Genomic DNA, 22,689 nt, shown 5'->3' with positions numbered 1-22,689 from the left:
CATGGAAACGTTGCATAAAACTTTACCCCGTGATTGTTGTTCCATAAAGCTGTGTCTATATATCGTACTCACAATTGCTAAATGCCATTCAATTACTTTATTAAAATATCTCTTTGTCAATGACATAAAATAGCAGTAACCAACTGTAGGTTCAAAATCTTCTAAATATACTCAACTAAATACCCCATCTTCAGTTTTCTGTGGTATTAGAATATATGTATATGTATAGATTAAATTTAAGAATGTATAATACTGTTTTACTAAGGAATGTTTTAGTTTTGTGATCATTAACATCATTAACATTAAAATTCATCATTTCAGATTTATGTACAAGCAACAGATGATGGCATCCCAGCTAAATCAGCTACTACAGTTGTCAGACTTAAAGTTACTAGAAATTTGGAGGCACCAATATTTAGACCTGAAGATATTAATAAGAATGTTGTTATTGATGAAACAACAGATTTAGGTACCGTTATTGAAACAGTACTTGCTAATGATACTGACGTAAGTATATTCTCTTTATTACTACAAAACACAACAACAAATGATTTATAGCTTTTAGGTTGTTCTGGAGGGATTTTATTGAATGATGATTTGTTTCATGTTTATGTGATATATTCTATTTTGTGTTTTGAGTTTTTTTTTATCGTTGGATTCAAATTATCAAATTCAGATAATGTAGCTACATAATGTTGTTTATTAATTCTTATTTAACTGAATCTAAAATCACCCAGCATTTCTGTTCCATGAGTTCTTCAGACTCTACAGATAGTTAAACAATAACAGTTGTTCATCTGTCTGGCCCAGAAAGACCAATATAATAGTCTCTATCTGTGTGGTATGGTATATGATGTAGACCTAATGTTACTATTAGTCTCTATCTGTGTGGTATAGTATATGATGTTACTATTAGTCTCTATCTGTGTGGTATGGTATATGATGTTACTATTTATAATTCTAGCCTACAAGTGATGATGTTAGATACAGTGTTCTGGGTGACAATCAGGCTCCAGATTATTTTTCTGTCAATCCAACAAATGGTCAAATATCTGTTAGTAGAAGGTTAACTGAAGACACAGATATTAATTATGTTGTAAGTAAACACTACTATTAACTCCATGAAATTGATTTTCATATCATCAAACTTTTAAAAAAGATTTGGATTTATTTACAAACTTCTATGATTCAGTGTATGTACCCAATTTTTAATGAATGTTGAGTATTTAATATATATTTATTATATGAATTATCATATTTGATATTGTAGTTAAGAATTCAAGCTCAAGATTTAGGTGAACCTGTACTCAACTCTCCACAAGCAGCTACTATTAATATTGAAGTTCGAAGAAACCAGCTTGCTCCATTTTTTGTCAATACACCATACAATTCTAAAATACCACGAACAGCAATTCCAGGAACTCCAGTTATAAATATCAATGCTACTGATGGTGATGTTAGAGTAAGATTTTTAATTTTCTTCGTCTGTAATTAACATACGGGTTATAGTTCTCTTGAGATCAATGAGTTCAATTTTTTCAGCTTTCCTAAGCAGGATTATGATCAGGTATCTGATTCTCCTTCAATTCAACTAAAGTGTATAGCATGGAAGAGTAATTTTAACCAAAGTATAGTCTAATCAAAGTATAAGCTAATCTTTAAATGACATTTAGAAATGATAACACTGTTATTGATATACTACTCCTATAATATAAGAAACATTTCAATTCACATACATGAATCTTTATCAAGCACACATTAATTTTAATTTTTAATATTTTGAAACTGTTTATAATTGCTTTGTTTTGTAGGCACCATTTAATGTATTGAAATACAGTATTGTTGGTGTTTCTAAAGAAAATAGATTTACTATTAATAGTAATACTGGTGAGATTTCGTTAACTAATGGTATTAGTTCAGACCCAGAAGAAGTTTATACTGTATGTAATATTTTATTTAATATTGAAACTACAATCCACAGAATCAAAAATTGAGGCTGACTGATTGAAATTCTACTATATGAGCAATCACTTATAATGTACTATATTTCCTATGTGGTGACTATTTCTAATCAATCAATTGTTCTGTTCACATTTACTGAAATACTCTCTAGAATATAAATATATATACATGTACATAAACCTAAAATGAAGGTCAGATTTGAATTTGAGTCTCATTTATCTTATTATCTCGTATAATATTTTAGATATCTGTTAAAGTTGAAGATGGTGGATCACCAGCTAAAGTTGATTATGACTTTGTCCGAGTAACAGCAGATAGAAATTTACTTGCACCTACATTTATCACACCATCTGGTCCTGGATTTTCTGACTCTACTACAGTTTTTGAAACAATTGATTTTAATTATAATGTCTATGATGTTGATGCTCAAGATGCTGATGTCCCTGCCAATGTAAGTTTTATATTTTAAAGTTAAATCATAAGTTTTTATAAAGTAAGAAACAGTAAGCTCATTGCCTTTAAGATTTGTTTTTTATTTTAATCTTCTATTTCTCGCATTGTCATTCAATGTATTTTAGTAGTTTAATGTTTTATATTTGTTCTTCAAATTATGATATTTCTGTGTCTAATCTAGTGTATTTTTTCTACAGAGTGATTTTAGTCGAGTTCGATACTTTTTAACTGGTAATAATCCAGGTAACTCTTATTTTCAAATTGATGATGAAGATGGTATCATTCGACTGAAAGCATCATTGTTAGGTGGAACTGAATCCAGCTATCAGGTAACTAGTTATCACTATAAATAGAAGAGAACATATTAAAGACTGAATTAATTCAATTGTCATTATTATGTTGATTGGTCGATCTTATTTCCATCATAAATTTATATCAAAATTCTATTAGCTCTTTTACTTCACATAAAACAGCAAAAACTGTGGGGGTCAAAGTTACTGTCCTCATCAATACTGTGTTATGTCATGATACCAAGGAAAAAATGGCACACTACAGATCTCTTTTGCCTTTTTTGTCAACTTTATTGATTTGTAACTTATTTTAGTTATTGTTTATTAATTTGTAACTTATTTTAGTTATTGTTTATTAATTTGTAACCTATTTTAGTTATTGTTTATTAATTTGTAACTTATTTTAGTTATTGTTTATTAATTTGTAACTTATTTTAGTTATTGTTTATTAATTTGTAACTTATTTTAGTTATTGTTTATTAATTTGTAACCTATTTTAGTTATTGTTTATTAATTTGTAACCTATTTTAGTTATTGTTTATTAATTTGTAACCTATTTTAGTTATCTGTTGGAATTGAAGATAGAGGAAATCCACCTAAAACATCACCAACTACAGCAACAATAACAGTCAATGTAGAAAGAAATTTGTTTGCTCCAAACTTTACTTCAACTGGCTATGCTCGTGGTATTGATCAAAATCAAGTTGTAAATGATGAATTGATTCGACTATCAGCCTCAGATCGAGATTCAGTAAGTATCTGAAAACATATTTAAATCACATGAAGATGACAAATTTTTAAAGACTGCACAGGACTGCATTCAAGGACAAGACTCTTATGAATAAAGAATTTATATGGAATATAAAACTTATTTTATTTTAGGTATTTAATGTTGTCAGATATAGAATTATTGGTGATGATGAGGCACCAACATTTTTCCAAATAAATGAAGTTACTGGTGCCATCTCCTTAAAAAATAGTTTGGCTGGTCTGACTAAAAATGTTCTAATTGTAAGTTTATTGTGTTTTGATATCATTAGTTACCTTACATTAATACTGAACAATTAGTAGCCCTGTGTGCTGTAGGCTGTACATGTTAAAGTTTTCTTGACAAGTGGAAATAGAATAGATGCTGCTTTTATATTGCTTATCATTGCCCTATCCATTATCCTAAACTGCAGTACAAAAAAGTTAAACTTTCATTTTATTTCGATTCAGGTTTTCCACTACCCATGTCTTAAATAAGCTAGACAGATGTTGATTTTGATTTTTTTATTGTAATAGGTCCGAGTACAAGCTTATGATAATGGTCAGCCATCAAAATTTTCCACTGAAACTGTTGTTTTCACCATTAACCAGAATCTTAGAGCTCCAGTATTTACAAGTCGAAATTTTGACGTTACTATCAATGAAACTCAAGATTTAGGAATTGTTTTTATAAAAGTTACTGCTACTGATGATGATACTTCTGTAAGTATAACCAGTTTAAAAAAAAAAACATACAATCATCATCATTATTTTGATGGCAAAGATTTATGTGTAAAGTAATGGTTTTGTTTTGGGAACGAACAAAGTACAAGCATGTTGGACTACAGTACCTGCTGGTGAAGTTGTTGTCTAAGTTTGATGCTGGTGACTCTGCCCTAAATATTTTCAAGATTTGCCCTTTAAACTCTGAACAATTCTAGAATTTCTTGTCTTTTTTTTATACTCAATATAATTTTATGGGAGTGTAAAAGTGGAAGATATTTTTTGTTTTATAGATACCTCACAATGTAACAGAATTCTTTGTGGTACCAAGTGCTACAAAAGCTGATACTTATTTCAATATCAATACAGAAGGTGGTGTATATGCTCAACGATCATTATTATTAGATGGTGATGATAATTATGATGTAAGTCTGTTAACAAGAAAGATAAATCAAGTTGCAATAAAATGTCCATTGACACAAAGAAATTGTCACCAATATTAGCTGTATACAAAATTTTAAACTGCTAGTTTCTAACTGTATAGAGAACAATATAGAGTTTGATTCAGAGAGCACTGTTAAATCTAATATATGTTCATTTTTGATATATATATGAAATATTTTCAGTTAACTGTACGAGTACAAGATAAAGGTACACCAGTTAGACAGGGAACTTTCAATGCCAATGTTAGAATAACTGTTTTGAGGAATAGAAATGATCCTGCATTTGGTGAATTAACTTACACAGCTAATGTTGACGAAGACCGCCCAATTGGAACTATTTTACGTAACATAACAGTTTCAGATAATGATGCTGTAAGTAGTCTTATTTTCCACCATATTTACTATGTGTGTCTGTATACTGCAGTGTTTTAGACCAAGCTTAGTGATGCTTTACTGTACAATGTCAATAGATTTTATCAAGTGAAAACAATGAAAGCTCAGCAAGCTGTATAGAGTCATGTGTCCTGAATGATATGTCATTTTGTCTGTGATTTTCAAAGAGAATTTGAATTTTATATTATGTGTCCTTGTTTTACTGTTTTATGTCTTGTCAATTTGGTGTCCTATTTTTGTTGAATCATTTTCCATGTTTCTAAAAATATATTCCTTTTTAGCCCCCATTTAATGTGGTCTCTATTGAGACTATTGGTGATGGTGATGCTACAAGATATTTCCGTGTGGATCAAGTTGGTAATCGTGGTGATGTGACAGTAAATTCAGATCTGACAACTGATGCTCGAACTGCTTATACAGTAAGTATCAAAATGACACTTATCTTAAACATCAAATTTTACCTTCAAGTTGACTGAATGAATTTGTTTTTGATCTTTTTATTGGCAATTGTCCTTAGATCTGCATTTAAAGGAATACTATTCTTAGGATGACCCTATTTTTATCTTGGCAAAAAAAAGGTTGATGTTCATCAGTGAACTTATCTGATGTCAAACCTAAATAACATGATCTCTGTATATGACATAAATACAGTAGGTATGTAAACAATACAATAGTATTTCAGTAGTATGTAATGGTAAAACATTAGACAGTAACTTAAAATAATTCGACATTATTTTTCTTTCTAGTTACGACTTATAGCAAGAGATAATGGTAACCCCAGTAAAACTGTTCAAGGTCTAGTATTCATCACTGTTAACAGAAATCTTAGAAATCCAGCATTCAATCAAACAGTCTACAATGTATCTATACCAGAAACCAATTCAGTTGGCAATGTATTTCAAACAGTTTATGCTGTAGATGGTGATAGAATCAATCCATATAATCAAGTCACATACTCCTTTGTTAATCCTCAAAATTATTTCATGATTAACTCAAATGGTGGAATTTCATTAAAAAGATATTTGATTGATGATGTCACTGATAACAAAGTATATGAGGTAAGAAGTCAAGCACAGAAGGCTACTTTGTTACTTTCAGCATTCATGTTAAGTTTTTTTGGGGTTGTTATACCAATTGGTAATTATCAATTGGAACCAGGACCTTAAGACTTTAAGCAGATCCAAAACAGCTATTTCTTTTAAATTTTGTAGGTATCCTTGTATTTTACAGTTTTTTGTATGCAATTTTAGCATTTTTGAGTCATGCAGACAGCATTTTTTTTTTTGTGAAGCCCTGAGGTAAGATTCAGGAAGTCCGATATTAACTTCTTAAGAATTCATATATATATGTTTTTATTATAGTTTTTCGTTAATGGTACAGATGGTGGAGGCAAAATAGCTGCTCCTGCGGCCAGGGTCATCGTTAATGTGTTTAGAAATGAGTTTACACCAACATTTGCTAACAACGTTAATTATGAGATTGAAATTAATGAAAACAGGGCAACAGGACAAGTTTTTGATGCAGAAGCCACTGATGCTGACACTTATGTAAGTCTATAATTGATAAAGATTGATCATTTGGTAATTTTTTTAAATTTTTGAAGGTAACCTTGTAAACATCAGTTTTTTGTATGTATACTTACGTTATTCTGAAAAAGGCATATATTTTTATATAATACAAGATTTATTATTGTAGGAGCCATACAGTAGAATAGAGTATGATATTATTGGTGATGATAATGCAGCTTCGTATTTTGCTATTAATCCAACATCGGGTGTTGTCAGTTTAACACAAAGTGTACAATCAATTACAAATGACAAATTCCTGGTATGTATTATTAGTGTTACTCCAGGATAGTTTTGACAGGATAGTTGCATTAATTATGCCTATGACATCCCATAAACAATTAAAACATGATTTTAAACTTATTTGTTGATCAAGATAATAATTTATAGTTAAATTATTAGAAGCATTTTTATAAATATATATGTATCATGAATCTTTTAAAATGTAGGTGAGAATGAGAGTTCGGGATGGTGGTAGTCCCAGACTATCCAGTGTACAAGTATTGACTGTAAACATCAAGAGAAATTTCATAACACCGAGCTTCACACAGAACTCTTATTCGGCACGAATACCAGAAACTCAAACTGTTGGTCAATCATTTATCACTGCTTTAGCTGTAGATAATGACCGGGTAGGTAACTCTTTCTTTACCTTTTATAGTTTATTATCTAGAGATCACTAGTATTATTGAAGTTGACATAGACTGCATCATTCTCTGTGGGTAGTTCAAATTTGCCTCATTGCATACTGTTTGATTTTGCTTGTTTGTTATTAGCTCAGTAAGGAACAGATTTGTTGAATGTAAGACCTCTTACTTTTAATTTCCTCTCTATAGGCTCAATATGGTAGAGTAAAGTATTATATTGAACAACCCAATGACAGATTCCAAATTAGTATTGACAATGGTCGGATTAGTGTTAAACGTTCCCTGATTGGTGATTCACCAGACAACTTCATTGTAAGTAATTATGTTTATTTCTTCTATATGTTTGTTGAAAACTGGTATTCTGGATCATTTCATCAAAATTTTATAAAGAGTTTTCTAAACAAGCTGCTTTACATTAAAAGATGACGTGCAGCGTGAAAAGAAGGTGTATAAGTCATTTTTGAAAAACTGACAACTGAGCTGAGGGCTGTATTATTTAGTAATGGAATGGAGTCTTATAGAAATTCAGAAATCTTGTTGATAACACTCTGTAGCATGAAGACCTGAGTTTCAATATCTGCAATACACTTCTAGTAGAATTATGAAGTTATAAGTTAAAAACCCATATGTATACTAATTTGTTCATGTATTTTATATTTTAGTTTAATATTTATGCTGAAGATTCAGGAAGTTCACCATTAAGGAGTAATTTAATACCAGTAAATGTAACAGTTTATAGAAATAATAACCCACCAATATTTCAAGATGAACCTTACAATGCTGTATTAAGTTCTGCTAATAATGCTGGATTTTTGGTGAAACGTGTCAATGCTACTGACAGTGATTCCGATGTTAGTATTCATTTTGACTTCTTTCAATTCCTAATATTTAATATTGAAATGTTCACATGAAGCTCATATAAAATTAAAATACAGTGCTAGGAGAAAGTATGAACTATGAACTGATAACATAGTTTTTATATACAAATAGCATTCCAAACATTGCATGATTAATTTTAGCACAAATTTTATTTTGCTAGAAAATGATAAAATATTTTCTATATGTGTATTTTAGGCTCCATTCAACGTAGTAAAATATAGAATAATTGGAGATGATAATGCTGTAACAATATTTAATATCAATCAAGACAGTGGAGAAATTAGACTGAATAATGCCTTTAATACTGATAATGCTCAACAATACAAGGTACATATCCTTTTTCTTTTTGAAAATTCAATCAGAATTGTTTTTGTACTATTTCATTGTGGTACTTTTGATTCAGCAATATTTGCTCTTTGAACACTTAAATTGGTACATTGTTAACATTCATTTCATTGAAATGCAGCTCTTATGCCAATTTTACAAACCAGTTTATTGATGTATGTTGGGAGAGTTAACATGGAAAAAATATCTGAGGCCCTGTGTGCTCCAGGCTGTACTCATGATAGAATCTTCAAGAGTTGTAAATTGTCTGGAAAAATAGTCCTCATCACACTCTGTATTGTTTTATTGTCTTCATCAGACAGAATAATTACTATCTCGAGCTGACAATGTTTTTGTTTTATTATACCATGATAGATACGTGTTGAAGCATATGATGGAGGTTCACCAAGTAGAACTGATGTAGCAGTTGTAAATGTAACAGTTACCAGAAATATTGTAAGACCAAGCATGTCACCTATCACCTTACCAACTAGAAATATTTTAGAAATTCAAACAGTAGGACAGCCTTTTGGTTTACAGGCTACTGCCACAGATGCTGACGTAAGTATTACTTTGTATGTGATACTGAGTTTTGTTTTTGTTGTATATAAGATTGAGATGTATTTACTAGCATAATTCAAATTTAATGCACTTTTTGCTATTTGAATATGTACTAGAATAATTTCAAACTTAACATGCATACCTACTTTTACTTATGAAAACAAAGGATATTAATTTCTTTTTAGAAGAAGTATGGTAATGTGAACTTTCATAAAATTATAATATTGTCAATTTTTTCATCTCTACAATTATTTAGAAGCAGGACCCTTATTCTCAAACACTTGATATAAGATGATTTGTATATTCTAGTCATCTGATTGGTTGAATACTAAATTGGATTTGAAATTTAGTTTTATTATCCAATCAGATTACTGTGTTTCTTAAAATTTGGATTTTATCTTAGTTAAGTTTTCAAGAATAAGGTCCCTGGTAATAATTTTGTGAATTGAGTTTAAAACTCCTAGTAGTGTCATTAAAAATTTCTTTGCCCTGTTTACTAGATAACAGTTTTTGAACTAACTATAATATTAATAATAATTCTCTTTTTTTTACAGTCAGGAAATCTTGAATTCTTTTTGGTTGGAAATTCTGAATGTACCAAATATTTTAGTATACAAAGTTCAACAGGGCAATTTTTTGTTAGCACAGATTTAGCTTCTGATCCAACTAATGCCACAAGATATACTGTAAGTTAAAAGGGGAATTAGCTTTTTTTATACCAATATTACAAATCATGTTCTGTGCAGACCAAATAGCATAGGATGACGAAATTATATAATTTGCTTTGTTTACAGCATAACCCTGTATATCTTATTATCATAAATTATTCTGAATATTAAAAATTAAAGCGACATTATTGCTTTGGTTTCTCTCCATTTAAGTTTTATTGAAGGGTTATAATTTAGATTAATTGCTTTTATTTTTCAGTGCATTGTTAAAGCTAGGGATTTTGGTACGCCAAGGCTAGAATCTGATAATAATGCTACAGCAGTAATAACTGTCACTAGAAACACAGCTCCCTATTTTGATAGACTGCCTTATTCTGGAAGAATTAATAGAGATATAGCATTAAATACAATTGTATCTACTGCTTCCCCTATTGATACAGATGTTATTGTAAGTATAAATTTATTGTTTGATTGGTCTTGTCATGAAATTGTTTATGTGGATACTTGGGTTATTTATGTGTAGGCCTGGGTTGTTTATGTGGATGCTTGGGTTGTTTGTGTGGATATTTAAGTGAATAAGGTTATGAATACAGACTCAGTTTTTGACATCAATGTCAGACAAATATTCTTTATTGTAGCGTCCGTTCAACGAGACAACCCTGTCTATAATTGGTGATGACAGTGCTGCTACTATTTTTGGTTTAAGAGGAAATGATATTGTTGTTGCTCGGCCAGCAGATTTAGCTGCAGAAAATCAAACCAGATATGTGGTAAGTGAATGAAAGTAAAAAACAAACAAATGATATGAGATTAATTTTTGAAACAATGAAATGATGCGAGAAATAATGAAATGATATGAGAAATAATGAAATGATATGAGGAATAATGAAATGATATGAGACCAAAAAATTAGCATAATGATATGAGATAAAAATTAATATAATGAAATGATATGAGATTAAAATGAGACATAACAAATAACTTTATTGGTTTTTTTTAGGTAAGGTTAATGGTCAAAGATTCGGGAAGAACCAGTAAATCAGCCATAACAACAGTCAATATAGATGTTGTTAGAAATATAGCCAGGCCACAATTTATACCTGATCCTCAAGAAGTAACCATTCGTGAAAACCATGCAATTGGAAGTTTGGTTATTGATTTGAATGCTACTGATGCTGATCCACAGGTAAATGTTCTGAATTTTATTTCTTCCTATTCTCCAGAGTTCAAAGAATTGAAATTATCTGTGGATTTGACAAATGTTTATTCTGATGAAAGTTTTGAAGGATATATCTGATGCCTTTAAATGTGATATTTTTTCCAGGCACCCAACAATCAACTATCATATTCTACAATATTTAACACAATTACATCAAATCCGAACGCTCAGGAGTACTTGTTTATTGACCCTGATGATGGTACGGTGTTCTTGAAAAAATCACTGCTCAATACTAGTTTTTCATCATTAGAGGTATGATTTATTACTTTTACTCTATAACTCTCTTCTTGTTTTGATTTTGAATTATGGGTTCGTACTATTTCGTGAAAATTGATTGGCAAACATCAAAAAATAGAAAATCATGAAATATGTAAGATTTAAACAAAAAATCAGGAAAATGAGATTTGTATTAATATCCATATAACACAAGCTTTCCCCATTGTTATTTTGTTGAAGCACTAGAGTTAATTCTGACATTAACAAAAACTAACTGAGGTTTCCTCTGAACTGCATTGAGGGTGAGTGAGAGGCATCTAGAATTGAATTCATTTGTTTTTTGAACTGATGGTTGATTATTACAATGAAACATCTTTGTCAGTCTGGTATAACAAATGTCCATTTATTTCATAGTTACTTGTGCAAGCTGAAGATAATGGTTCACCAAAGTTGGCTGGTACTATAAGATTGAGGGTGTTAATTATTAGAGATGCAGGAAGATTATCTTTAGGTAATGCTGGAAATACCATTAATGAAGATATTTCTAATACAGCTACCATTGTTACAGTTCCAGCTACTACTGTAAGTTGATCTCTTTATTATTGATCTGCATCTAGTATGTTATATTTCATATTTTATGTATCATAGATATAGATGCAAGTATAAGATACATTAATACATATGACATCTCATATGAAATATATAGTTATTACATGTTTATAGCCTGTCATATTCATGATTATGTACATAGCGTGAAACTATGAGTAATAGTTTGTTTTAATATTTCAATATTGCTCTACAATTGATGTATTGAGCACTATTTTAACAGTGAAAATATTTTATATCATATGTACTGTTACATCACATATATTCTTGTCTAATATGTACATCTTTTGGTATTTGTTAATTGTATTATCATTTATTATATTAACTATGTTATTGTATAAATATAAATTCATTTTGTGTATGTATATTTGTAGGGTGAAGCTAATCCTACGGGAGTTACATTTGAAATTGTTGGGTATAGTGATGCACCAGAATATTTTGAAATTGATGCTAACACTGGAGTCATCACTATTAAGAAAGATCTTCGTACAGATCCTTCAAGAAGAACCACCTATGTAGTAAGTAGAAACCTTCCTATAAAGAATAATGTCAATCAACAGAGAACATCATACTGAGTTTTACACCCACCTCTTCTTCACTTCTCACAGTGTCATGTTAAAAAGGACGAATTGTTATAATTTGTTTTATTGGTTTATGACTTATTGGTAGAATTGGACTTACGATTTTGTAACCTTGTTTTGATTGAAATGTACCAATCTTTTATTACAGCTAAGGATTAGAGGAACCAAAACCTTCCAGGTTACTCAACAAGAAGCCTTTAGTAATGCCACAATACAAGTTAGAAGAAATATAAATGGACCAGTATTTTTAAATATTCCATCATACACAAAATCTATTGATGAAAAATTACCAATTGGAAATTCTGTTGTTCAACTTACTGCTACAGATGATGATTCTAATGTAAGTGTAATGATCTAAATGTTTACAGTAATAAACAATAACAATTGGAATGTGGATTTTGAAGAACATCACAAGTTTTTAAGCTCTTTAGTTGAATTTTTCAGTTTGACATACAAGTTTTTCACACTTGAAAAGTTCTGTTGTTTCAAAGGGCAATATTTAATTACAAATAATAGTGAATGGTTTCAGCATTATCACAAGGTCTTAGAGTGATTGGCACAAGGTGCAGAAAAGTAGGACGTAAAACTCCATTCATTTCATTACATTTCATTCCAGAGTGAATGGCAAAAAATTTATGTTTTATTGTTTTATAGAAAAACAATACAGTACTAGTGGAAGGATTGATATTTGAATCTTTATATTTTATTATTTAAGGACATTCTGAGATATACATCCAACAATATTCCAGAATATTTTTATTTGGGTCCAACTTCTGGTCTGATTTCTTTGAAGAAAGTATTAACAGGTTCTGCTGCTAATTACCAGGTAAGCTTCTTCAGTCATTCTTCAGTTGTTTTTCAATTTTCCTCTTACTATTGTTAGTATATCAAAATTCAGAGATTATTTTTATATGAAAAAAGTGTTTTTTTAACACAATAATTATTAATTTCAGTTTAACGTAAAAGTCAGTGATCAGTTTTCACCAACACCTAGAACAGCTGATGCAGTAGTGAATATTATTATAACCCGTGATAATAGTGTGCCACTCTTTGTCAATACACCATACAACATTAGAATTAACTCTAGTGTAGCTGTGGGATCAACTATCTACAATACAGTTTTAGCTCGGGATAATGATTTACAGGTATGAATACTCATTAAAACTTATTTTGATACATACAAAGAACATGATAGAAACATGTCTGAAAGGGTATCTTAGGATGTCATAAAATCACACTTATAAATGGAAAATATTTTGGAAATTCTCATCTGTAGTAAAACCTGAAGAATATTATTCAAGAGTTGATATTTATGCATGAAATTAAAACAATTGGTCACAAATGAAGAGAAAACACAATGAACAGATATTAAAAGCTATATATATCTATTTATCATTCATTATAGTGACTTTATTATTTGTTGTTTAGGGTGACATTGTATATGGTTTAAGTGGAAACTATTTAGCAGCCCCCTATTATTTTGCTATAAATAGTCAGAATGGTCAGATTTCTGTTTCGAATAGTCTGAGTGCAGATAGTCAACCATCGTACACTGTAAGTAATCTAATTATTAATAATCTTAAACAATAGTGATGCTTGATTGAATAGATTCTTTCCTCAATCGAATTTGGAATTTGTGACATTCTCAATTTTCCCATCTATATCCTTCTCCACAATTCTGTCTGCACATACTATTTTTTGGCACATGTGGAATGTGTCTCAAGTCTGGTCCAACTTCCATGAATCTGGAACTTTCAGAACTCAGCACTCTTTAAATATATTTCTTTCACTGTTCAAGGGAGATGACTCAGTCAGTTGTACATTAGAGGTTCAGAGTTCAATCCCCTATTTACTGAAATAATTCCTAATGATTTCTAAGCCCTGTTTCTCACTGTAGAGAGGATCTTGTTTAAATGGAACCCTAAACTGATTGCACTATGCATAGTGTTGCCCATCATCAACAGCCCAATTTACAGCAGAAAAGTAAAACCTGAAAACACCATTTCATTTGTTAAGTCACTGCTGTTCATTTTTATAGTTGGTTGTATTGATTCAAAATGTCTGATAAAATGGATGGTTGCCTAACAAACATTTTGATTAGCTAGTAGATTGGCCATCGTTTTGATTTAAACAAAATTTGTTCCTGTCTTCAAAACATGTTGGAAACCAGAGTTTTATGTTGTTTATAATAAGAAGATATTGCACATTATTTTGTGAATGCTTCAATATCAATGTATATATTTTTTTTCAGTTGGGAATCATTGCCTGGGATTCTAATGTACCAGCTAACACAGCCAGTACAAACGTTACAATAACAGTCGATACAAACCCCAATCCTCCCAGATTTACTGAACTCAGTTATACTGAAAATATTCGTGAAACCCAAGAACTTGGCCTGTCAATCATTAAATTGTTAGCAATTGATGATGATTCAGTAAGTTTGTTGTTACTCTATTGTATAATTGCAAATAGCCTGCTCACCTCTTCCTACTCTCAAGTAAATTGAGAAACCTCTATGAAGAAGTTTTTTTCTTGCTCAATATGGACTGTAGACAATCTGACATTTCAGTGACCTTTATTGTCACAAGAACCTGTAAGTTGAGTTAAATTATTGCAATATTTAAGTCTTTAAATACTCTGAATCAAATTTATTTTGTAATTTATTTTTGGACTAGGGGAAAGATAGTTACCATCACAAAACAAAGCAGACCGTTTGTGTTTGGTTTTAAATTTCCTCTGAATGTTTTATAAATATTGCTCCACTATTATTATATCTTTATAGATCTTGACATAAATAATATTTATATTTTAGAATCCAATTCGTTATACAGTGGAAACAACTACTCCATCTGGTTGCAGTAATTATTTCCGTGTAAATGACGCTGGTGATATCATTGCATACAGACTATTATCTAATGCTGCCATAACATTGACAAGATGTACAGTAAGTAAAATTTCATGATTTTTTTTCAGTGGCTACAATTTTTATTTTTAAATGTCCAATTTAGTACTTTGATTTTATCAAAATACTTTTGATTTTATCAAAATACTTTTGATTTTATCAAAATACTTTTGATTTTATCAAATACTATAATTTTGATTTAATTTTATTATACATACTCTATTTTAATGGAATACTGTCATTTTGATTTCAGTCAAAATTTATATAAGATAACTAATATCAATTTCTGAATATTTAACATTCAAGTTTCTCTGATACACATATAATAAAACATGTGTAAAAATTTTCAGTTAAACATCCGTGCTAGAGATATATCTGATACATCAAGAAACAGTGTCAATCTTGCTACAGCTGTAATTAATATTGAAAGAAATACGGCTGCTCCAACATTCCCAGGACCCTATTCAGTAAATATACCAGAAACTACAAATGAAGCAATTGAAGTAATGGATATTAATACTGCTGATGCAGATAGTCCAGTAAGTTGTGTTCATTTTTTTCCATAATTATTTATTAACTTTCTTTATATAGAGCTGAAACTCATTAACTAGTGATATTGAAAAAAAAAATTGTTTTGATCTGTCCTGTTGTTTTACAGATGATCAAATAATAAATGCATAAAAGTGTTTCAGCATGTAGATAAGATTAGCAGAACCAAATTTATAATCTTTGTTTTTTTTTACAGGGTTTCTTTTCTCAAGTTTCATTACAACTTATTGGTGATGGAGATTTTGACACATATTTTGGAATGAATCCCAATGATGGTAAAATAACTGTTTTAACACCAAATCTGATTGGTTCTTCTAGTGATGTATATACGGTAAGAAAGAAAACATTTACCAGAGTGGAATATTTGTAATATTGCATGAAAATATCCTACATCCTTCTGACTACCATGAGTTAAATTTTTTAGAAATCTGTTATCATCGTTGGTACCAAAAAGATTTTGTTTTCAAAATAATATTTGTGGTGACTTTAATTTAAAAATATTTATTCATAATTATTCATTTTTGAACTCTTGTAGGAGTAATACATATATTAACATGAAGAATTTCCTGACTAATTGCCTAGACAAATCTGAGAAAATTTAGTTTAAACACATACAAAATAATGGAAAATAAATTTAATAAGGAATTATGTTTTGTTATATTTTTAGGCTCGAGTTGTAGCACGTGATAATGGTGTACCACCAAAAACATCTCAGACTTCAGTTCGAATAGGCATACTTCGTAACTTGAATGATCCACAATTGAATGCTGCAAGGTATGATGCTGATATTTTAGAAACTCAAGATCTAGATATTCCTATAGCTGGTATCAATTGTCAAGCTACAGATATAGATAGTAATGTAAGTTTCTAGTTTTTTTTTTTCTGTTATACATTTTATAGGATGATGGTCTAGAAATTTCAGCTGACCCAAGACTTCGCAACTTGCACAGATCATATTTCAATGCATGAAAAGGAGGAAGTGAAAATGCAAAAATAATATTTTTTCAGGAAATTGAAAAAGTGTGTTGTAATCTTTTTAGGGACCACAGAATACATTGGTATATAGAATGATTGATAGCAGTGTTGGACGTTTGTCAAGCGAATATTTTAGAATTGACTCTCAAAGCTGTAATATATTTGCACGAAAACCACTGTACTTCGACATTAATGATACACCAACATATACAGTAAGTATATCATCATCATCATCATCATCATCATCACTGTCAAGTAGGATGTAAAACTCCATTCATTTTGCATTAACCTCATTATTGTCAAAATGTTTTCAGGAATGATTATTGTAGTTTGAAAAACTTAGAATTGATTATTCAACCAAATCAACTTTCAACATTGGAATATATGAAAGCTACAAATGCTTTTTTCAATTCTATTTTTAGTTTAATATAACTGCTGAGGATACAGCTGATATACCAAGAACATCCCAACCAGCCACTGTTTCTATCGTAGTCAGACGTAATTTAAATAGACCATTATTTTCAAACTTACCAAACGAAACAACGATGAATTACAATGAAAATGTTGGTTATAATGTTTTCCAAGTCAGAGCAAGTGATATTGATACACATGTATGTACTATTTTCTACTTTAGTTTTTTTAAAAATTGTAGCAGATTCGTGAGGAACATGAGCAGGTAACTCAAGCTGTGACCAGTAGACTAAAATGGCTGCTATTCTTCAAATGGCTACAATAATTGATATCAATTTGATATCTGTTGCCAAATAAAACAAAAAAAGGTGTAGGACCTTACCTGGAATTCTATTTAATTCCTTACTATGTGAGTTTCCTTTTGTTTTTTATTCTTCAATCTGTTTATTTCTCCAGGGTCCTTTCAATCAGTTTGAATATTACATTGTTGGAGATGGTATAGCACCTAATTATTTTGAGATTGACATCAATACTGGAATAGTTCGAGTACGTTCAAGTCTGTCTGCTGATGATGGGGAGGAATATACTGTAAGTTGTTTTTGATGGCTTTTAAGAGTTTGGGCAAAAGTCAACTTTGTGCACTGTTATTTTAAGCAGGGTTCTCTAATTTTTAGATATTTATATCATTGTCACATTGGAGAGTTGCAGTGAAACTAATAAAGAAAAAACATTGATAATCAGACTGTTATAGAAAATTCATATCAAAATATCACCTTGACTTCCATAAGAGAAAAACTGAAATTGACCCAATACTGTTGATCACATGGAGAAGGGATTTAGACACTTTTCTTGTTTCGTGAATTGGGCTCATACTCCTGATTAAATATGCATTCAATGTTGATTGTAGTAGAATCAAATGTAATACATCTAGTAGACTTCACTAGGATTGAGGTTATGGTTGGTATTATATTTCAGACCAGTAGGAAATAGTATATATTTTTTTTTAATTTTAGTCTGATAACAGTCTCATATATAATTTATTGAGTTCTCTTCATGTTTTATTACAGCTTCTTGTACAAGCCACTGATAGAGGAACACCACCATTGTCCAGTAGTCAAAGATTAACAGTGAGAGTCAACAGAAATTTGAATGCACCTCAACTGACAGGAACTGGAAACTATACAGCAAATATCTTGGAAACACAAACACTTGGTCAAACATTGATTACTGTTGATGCCTTTGACAATGATTTGCCAGCAAATGTAAAAATCACTTTTTGTACTCAAGTATTATATTCCTTTATATACCAGTTTCTTTTCTCTTTAATAGCTGTTAAATTTCTTATGAGTTATGTACATGTATTTGTGTGGATTGTTAATAGCTCCTATTTAATTACTGATAATTTTGCTTATGCACCTAGAAACTAAAACAAGCTATCCTGATAAAGATAGTGTTCCAGAAACACATGTCGATAGCATTAGGGGATCTCTAGCTACACCCAAGGCTTGAGAACTGTGTTTTCCAACATTTTTTGTAAAAATGTATTGTTTTTTCTTTTTTCTAGTGATTATTAATATTATTTTCTTCATTATATTTTCCAGTCAATCTATTCAAGTCTTAGTTTTAGATGGTCATCCCCCAATGGACCTATGGCTGAATTCTTTACAGTGGATCTAAATTCAGGAAATATCTTTGCCAAAAAATCTTTACTGGGTTCAAATATAAATACCTTTACTGTGAGTATGACATATCTCATGTGCCAAATAATTCATTTGTGGTCTTTCTGAAAGATATTTAATTGACATTCCATATCACACAGAAAGATCCACCTAATTATATTATTTAAAGCCTTTTGACTGTCATGCATACTAATAATAAAATTTAATGGTGATTATTTTATAGGGTAGTGTATTAGTATGTGATAAAGCAGATCCTGCAAAATGTACTACTAGACCAGCTTTTGTAGTCATTAATGTCGATAGAAATAATTTAACACCATATTTTGTTGGCTTACCATATGATAGAGTACTGGATAGACAGTTGAGTCCTTCAGATGAAGTGTTGACTGCACAAGGCAGAGATGATGACACTCCAGTAAGAATATTATTATATTTTTGTCAATGAAATCATGAATTCAACCACCACTCCAGTCAGTTATAAGCCAATAATGAAAATGCTTTCTAATATAACTGATAACTTGTACGAAGGTGACTTAAATACCCAATGAATACAAGGACAATAACCAATCTCTCTCAACATATATTGTACTATAGTACACAGTGTACCAACATTGTGAAACTTTCCAAATATATCTATATATATCAATAAGAGATGTTTGAGAATTTAGATCACAAAATATTTTGTGAAATAAAAAAAAATGATCACAAATTTTCCTTACAGAACACAAGATTCAGTGATTTAACATATTCTATTATTGGTGATGATGATGCACCAAGAAAATTTACTCTTCTTGATCCCAAATCTGGCCGAATAACAGTTACTAATAATCCAGGAGCAACACCTAGTACTGGCTTTAGGGTAAGTTATAGTTTTGTCTCATTTATTTCTTTCTTCCACTGGAAAATATGATTGAAGTTTTGCTACTTTGTTTGTAATTGGAGCTACTGGTAGGAAAGTTTGTTGTAGACAAAAAATGTCAAATTAAAATTTGAACAGTGAAAATTCTGCTGTTTTTGTATTGCTAATAAGAGCTCATAATATTATGCTTCTAACACGTGTTTTGGATATATTATCCTCATCAGGACAGCCAGTTAAGGTACATGTACAGTTATGTTTGAATAGCTTAAAATAACTCTTAGTTTTTTATTTAGATCCGCATCCAAGTTTGTGATAACGGAATACCTAAGAAATGTAACACCACTGTAGCTACAGTTGTATCAAGAACAAATCTAGCCACTCCAAGATTAAACAATACCAACTATGAAGCAAATATTATTGAAACATTCCCTCTTGGCCAAACTGTCATTCAAACTTTTGCTACAGATGATGATGTTGGGGTAAGTTAAACGTGATATTATTAGTAACAATAAAAATGTAAAAACTTTCAATGAAATATTGTTTCAAAGAAAACGTGATAAAAACTGTAATATAAATTAAAACACAAAATATCTGGAGTTGTTTTGAATTGATATTTTACAATTTGAATTCATTGTGTTGCTAATTTTGATTCTAGAATATGATTTTGATATCCATGTGGATGTTTGATATCGATTCTGATACTATTATAACTGATCAATATTAATAACGCAGACTGATATCGATTTCTGATGATTTTGGGCAATGGATTATGATGTTTATGTATAAACTGATATTAATAGAATATATAATATCAATTTCAAAGTTAATAGACAACTGATAATGATATTGATCTTCATATTGATATACAAACTGATATTAATACTCACATTGATATCTTCTCTGATATTTTTAGTCACCGAATGGCGATATAAGATATAGTTTAGCTGAATCAGCATCAAATAGTGGATTTTTAGATTGTTTTGCTATAAATGAGTTAAGTGGTGAGATATTCGCTAAAGCTGCATTAAATGTTGCACCATGTAATAGAATCTCATATACTGTAAGTACTTTTGTTAAGTTTATACTAAATGTAGTCATAGTCAAGGTTGAACATAGTTTCTGAACATAGTTTATCATAAATGTAAGGTTTCAATTACCACCTGTTAAACCGTGTACTTTGATTGGGCCTGTTACGCTTTACTGTAAGAATAACAGCCAGATTTGCAACGACTGTGACCACCTGGTGATCCTAAATTTGCCAAGCAAGGCCACTTGGACCCATTTGTGCTTGTAAATGTTAGAGTGAGCTGTTACAGATCCATTTCTGGCCTCTTAATGGGTGTGAAGGGGCTATTTGTGTCTTGAAAGCCCAGGTTTCTATCCTGAAATTTTTTATTTAAAATAATAAAATGATACTAATTTAATGATGTATTTTTAGGCCACTGTTAAAGCCGAAGATTTGGGAGAACCACCATTAAATACCACTGCTAATGTGTTAGTGACTATCATTAAAAACCGAGCACCATCCTTTGTTCCTGATTCTTATCGACCAAGTATTCGAAAAGATATTGCTGTTGGAAGTTTGGTTCAGATTTTAACAGCTCAGGATCCAGATAACAGAGTAAGTATCCAAAGAAGTATTATTTCTTGTATATAGTTAGTTGTATATTACAGAGTAATTTGTTTTGTGACCAGAAGGGTGAGTCTGTCATGCTAACCACAATAATAATGTAGGGAAGCTGGAATCAAAAGCTTTGATATTACTTGTAGATTTCAAAACTAACTCTGTCCACTTGCACCTTTTTAATGTTGATGTAAAAGACAAATATTATTTTGTTTGTCATTTGGAATTTACCATTTGTTCTATTTCAGTCACCGTTTAACCAACTGAGTTACGAAATTGTTGGAAGTAATCCATTCTTTACCATAACTAGAACTAATAACCAAAATGCCAGATTAGAATTATCATCATCTATTTTAACAGATGACCAAACTCTTTATTTGGTAGGTCTACAACTGTTTCGTTTCTAGATATTTCTCTTTAACTTCATGAAACTTGCTTTGAATGTAATTTTAACAAAGTTGATTTTTTTTTCTGTGCAATTTTGTGGGTGACAAAATTTGTTATACATGTTCTAAAATTCATGTGAGGAATTCTGTGATTGTTACATTAACTTGTAATTGCAGCCCAAGGGAGATTAATTCTTGTGTTATTTTGAGTCCATTCACTTCTTCACATCCCACAAAGTTAAAGACTCTAGATCCATTCTTTCACTTTCCATTACTCTGTCAATGATAATAATAGTAAATATATTATTCATTGTATTAGTGTGTTAAATTTGTAAAAGGTATTGGCTTTGGATATGAATGTATAGTTGGTACTAACCTGGTTTTATTTCTTTTAATTGTAGGTACCTGTACGAGTTTTGGATGGTGGTAATCCAAGATTATCAGATTTAACCACAGTTGAAGTCAGTGTGAATCGTAATCTATTTAATCCTGAATTTACCCAAGTTGACTATAATGTAACTATTCCAGAGACACAGACATTAGGTGTGACTGTTTTAACGCTGTTAGCTAGAGATAATGATACTCAGGTAAACATCTACTTTATAAAATGTTCCTTTCATTTGTCTTTATATTTTTCATTTAAATCTCATTTTTCTACAATCAGACCACTTTTTAAAGAAAAAAAACTTCTGCTACTCGGCACATATATGTACAGTCAATTGAAGTAGACTGCTGGCATCACATGGCATATGTATTGTAATGCTATGATTGTATTTTGTATGATAATTTCTAATGTTATAACTGAAATTAGTATATTAAATTCTAATGTTATAATTTCAATTCTATATTTGAATTGTAATTGTTGTATAATTGTTGTATAATATATTGAATTCTATATTTATAGAGTCCCTGGAACACACTAGAATATGATATAATTAGTGGTACCAACCAAGCAGAACAATATTTCAACGTTAATCCAAATACAGGAGAAATTTATGTTATTCAAGGTTTGAGTGGTCAGACTCCT

The 22,689-nt window shown here is 30.3% G+C and overlaps 1 protein-coding gene across 1 annotated transcript in view; it reads left to right on the top strand.

The window, feature by feature from the left end:
* LOTGIDRAFT_106548 (hypothetical protein) overlaps positions 1–22,689 on the top strand; it is a gene marked incomplete at both ends in the record, with an annotated part of 62,100 nt that overhangs the window by 9,813 nt on the left and 29,598 nt on the right. Inside the window, 2 exons of the mRNA XM_009062019.1 lie at positions 4,065–4,175; positions 17,571–17,702. Of these exons, the coding sequence (XP_009060267.1) occupies positions 4,065–4,175; positions 17,571–17,702 (243 nt within the window). The remainder of the gene's footprint in view (positions 1–4,064; positions 4,176–17,570; positions 17,703–22,689) is intronic.

This window comes from Lottia gigantea (genome assembly GCF_000327385.1).
Source record: "Lottia gigantea unplaced genomic scaffold LOTGIsca_5, whole genome shotgun sequence".
Taxonomy (NCBI): domain Eukaryota; kingdom Metazoa; phylum Mollusca; class Gastropoda; family Lottiidae; genus Lottia; species Lottia gigantea.
Note: the sequence above shows the minus strand (reverse complement) of the source record. Positions and strands in the feature narration are given on the sequence as shown.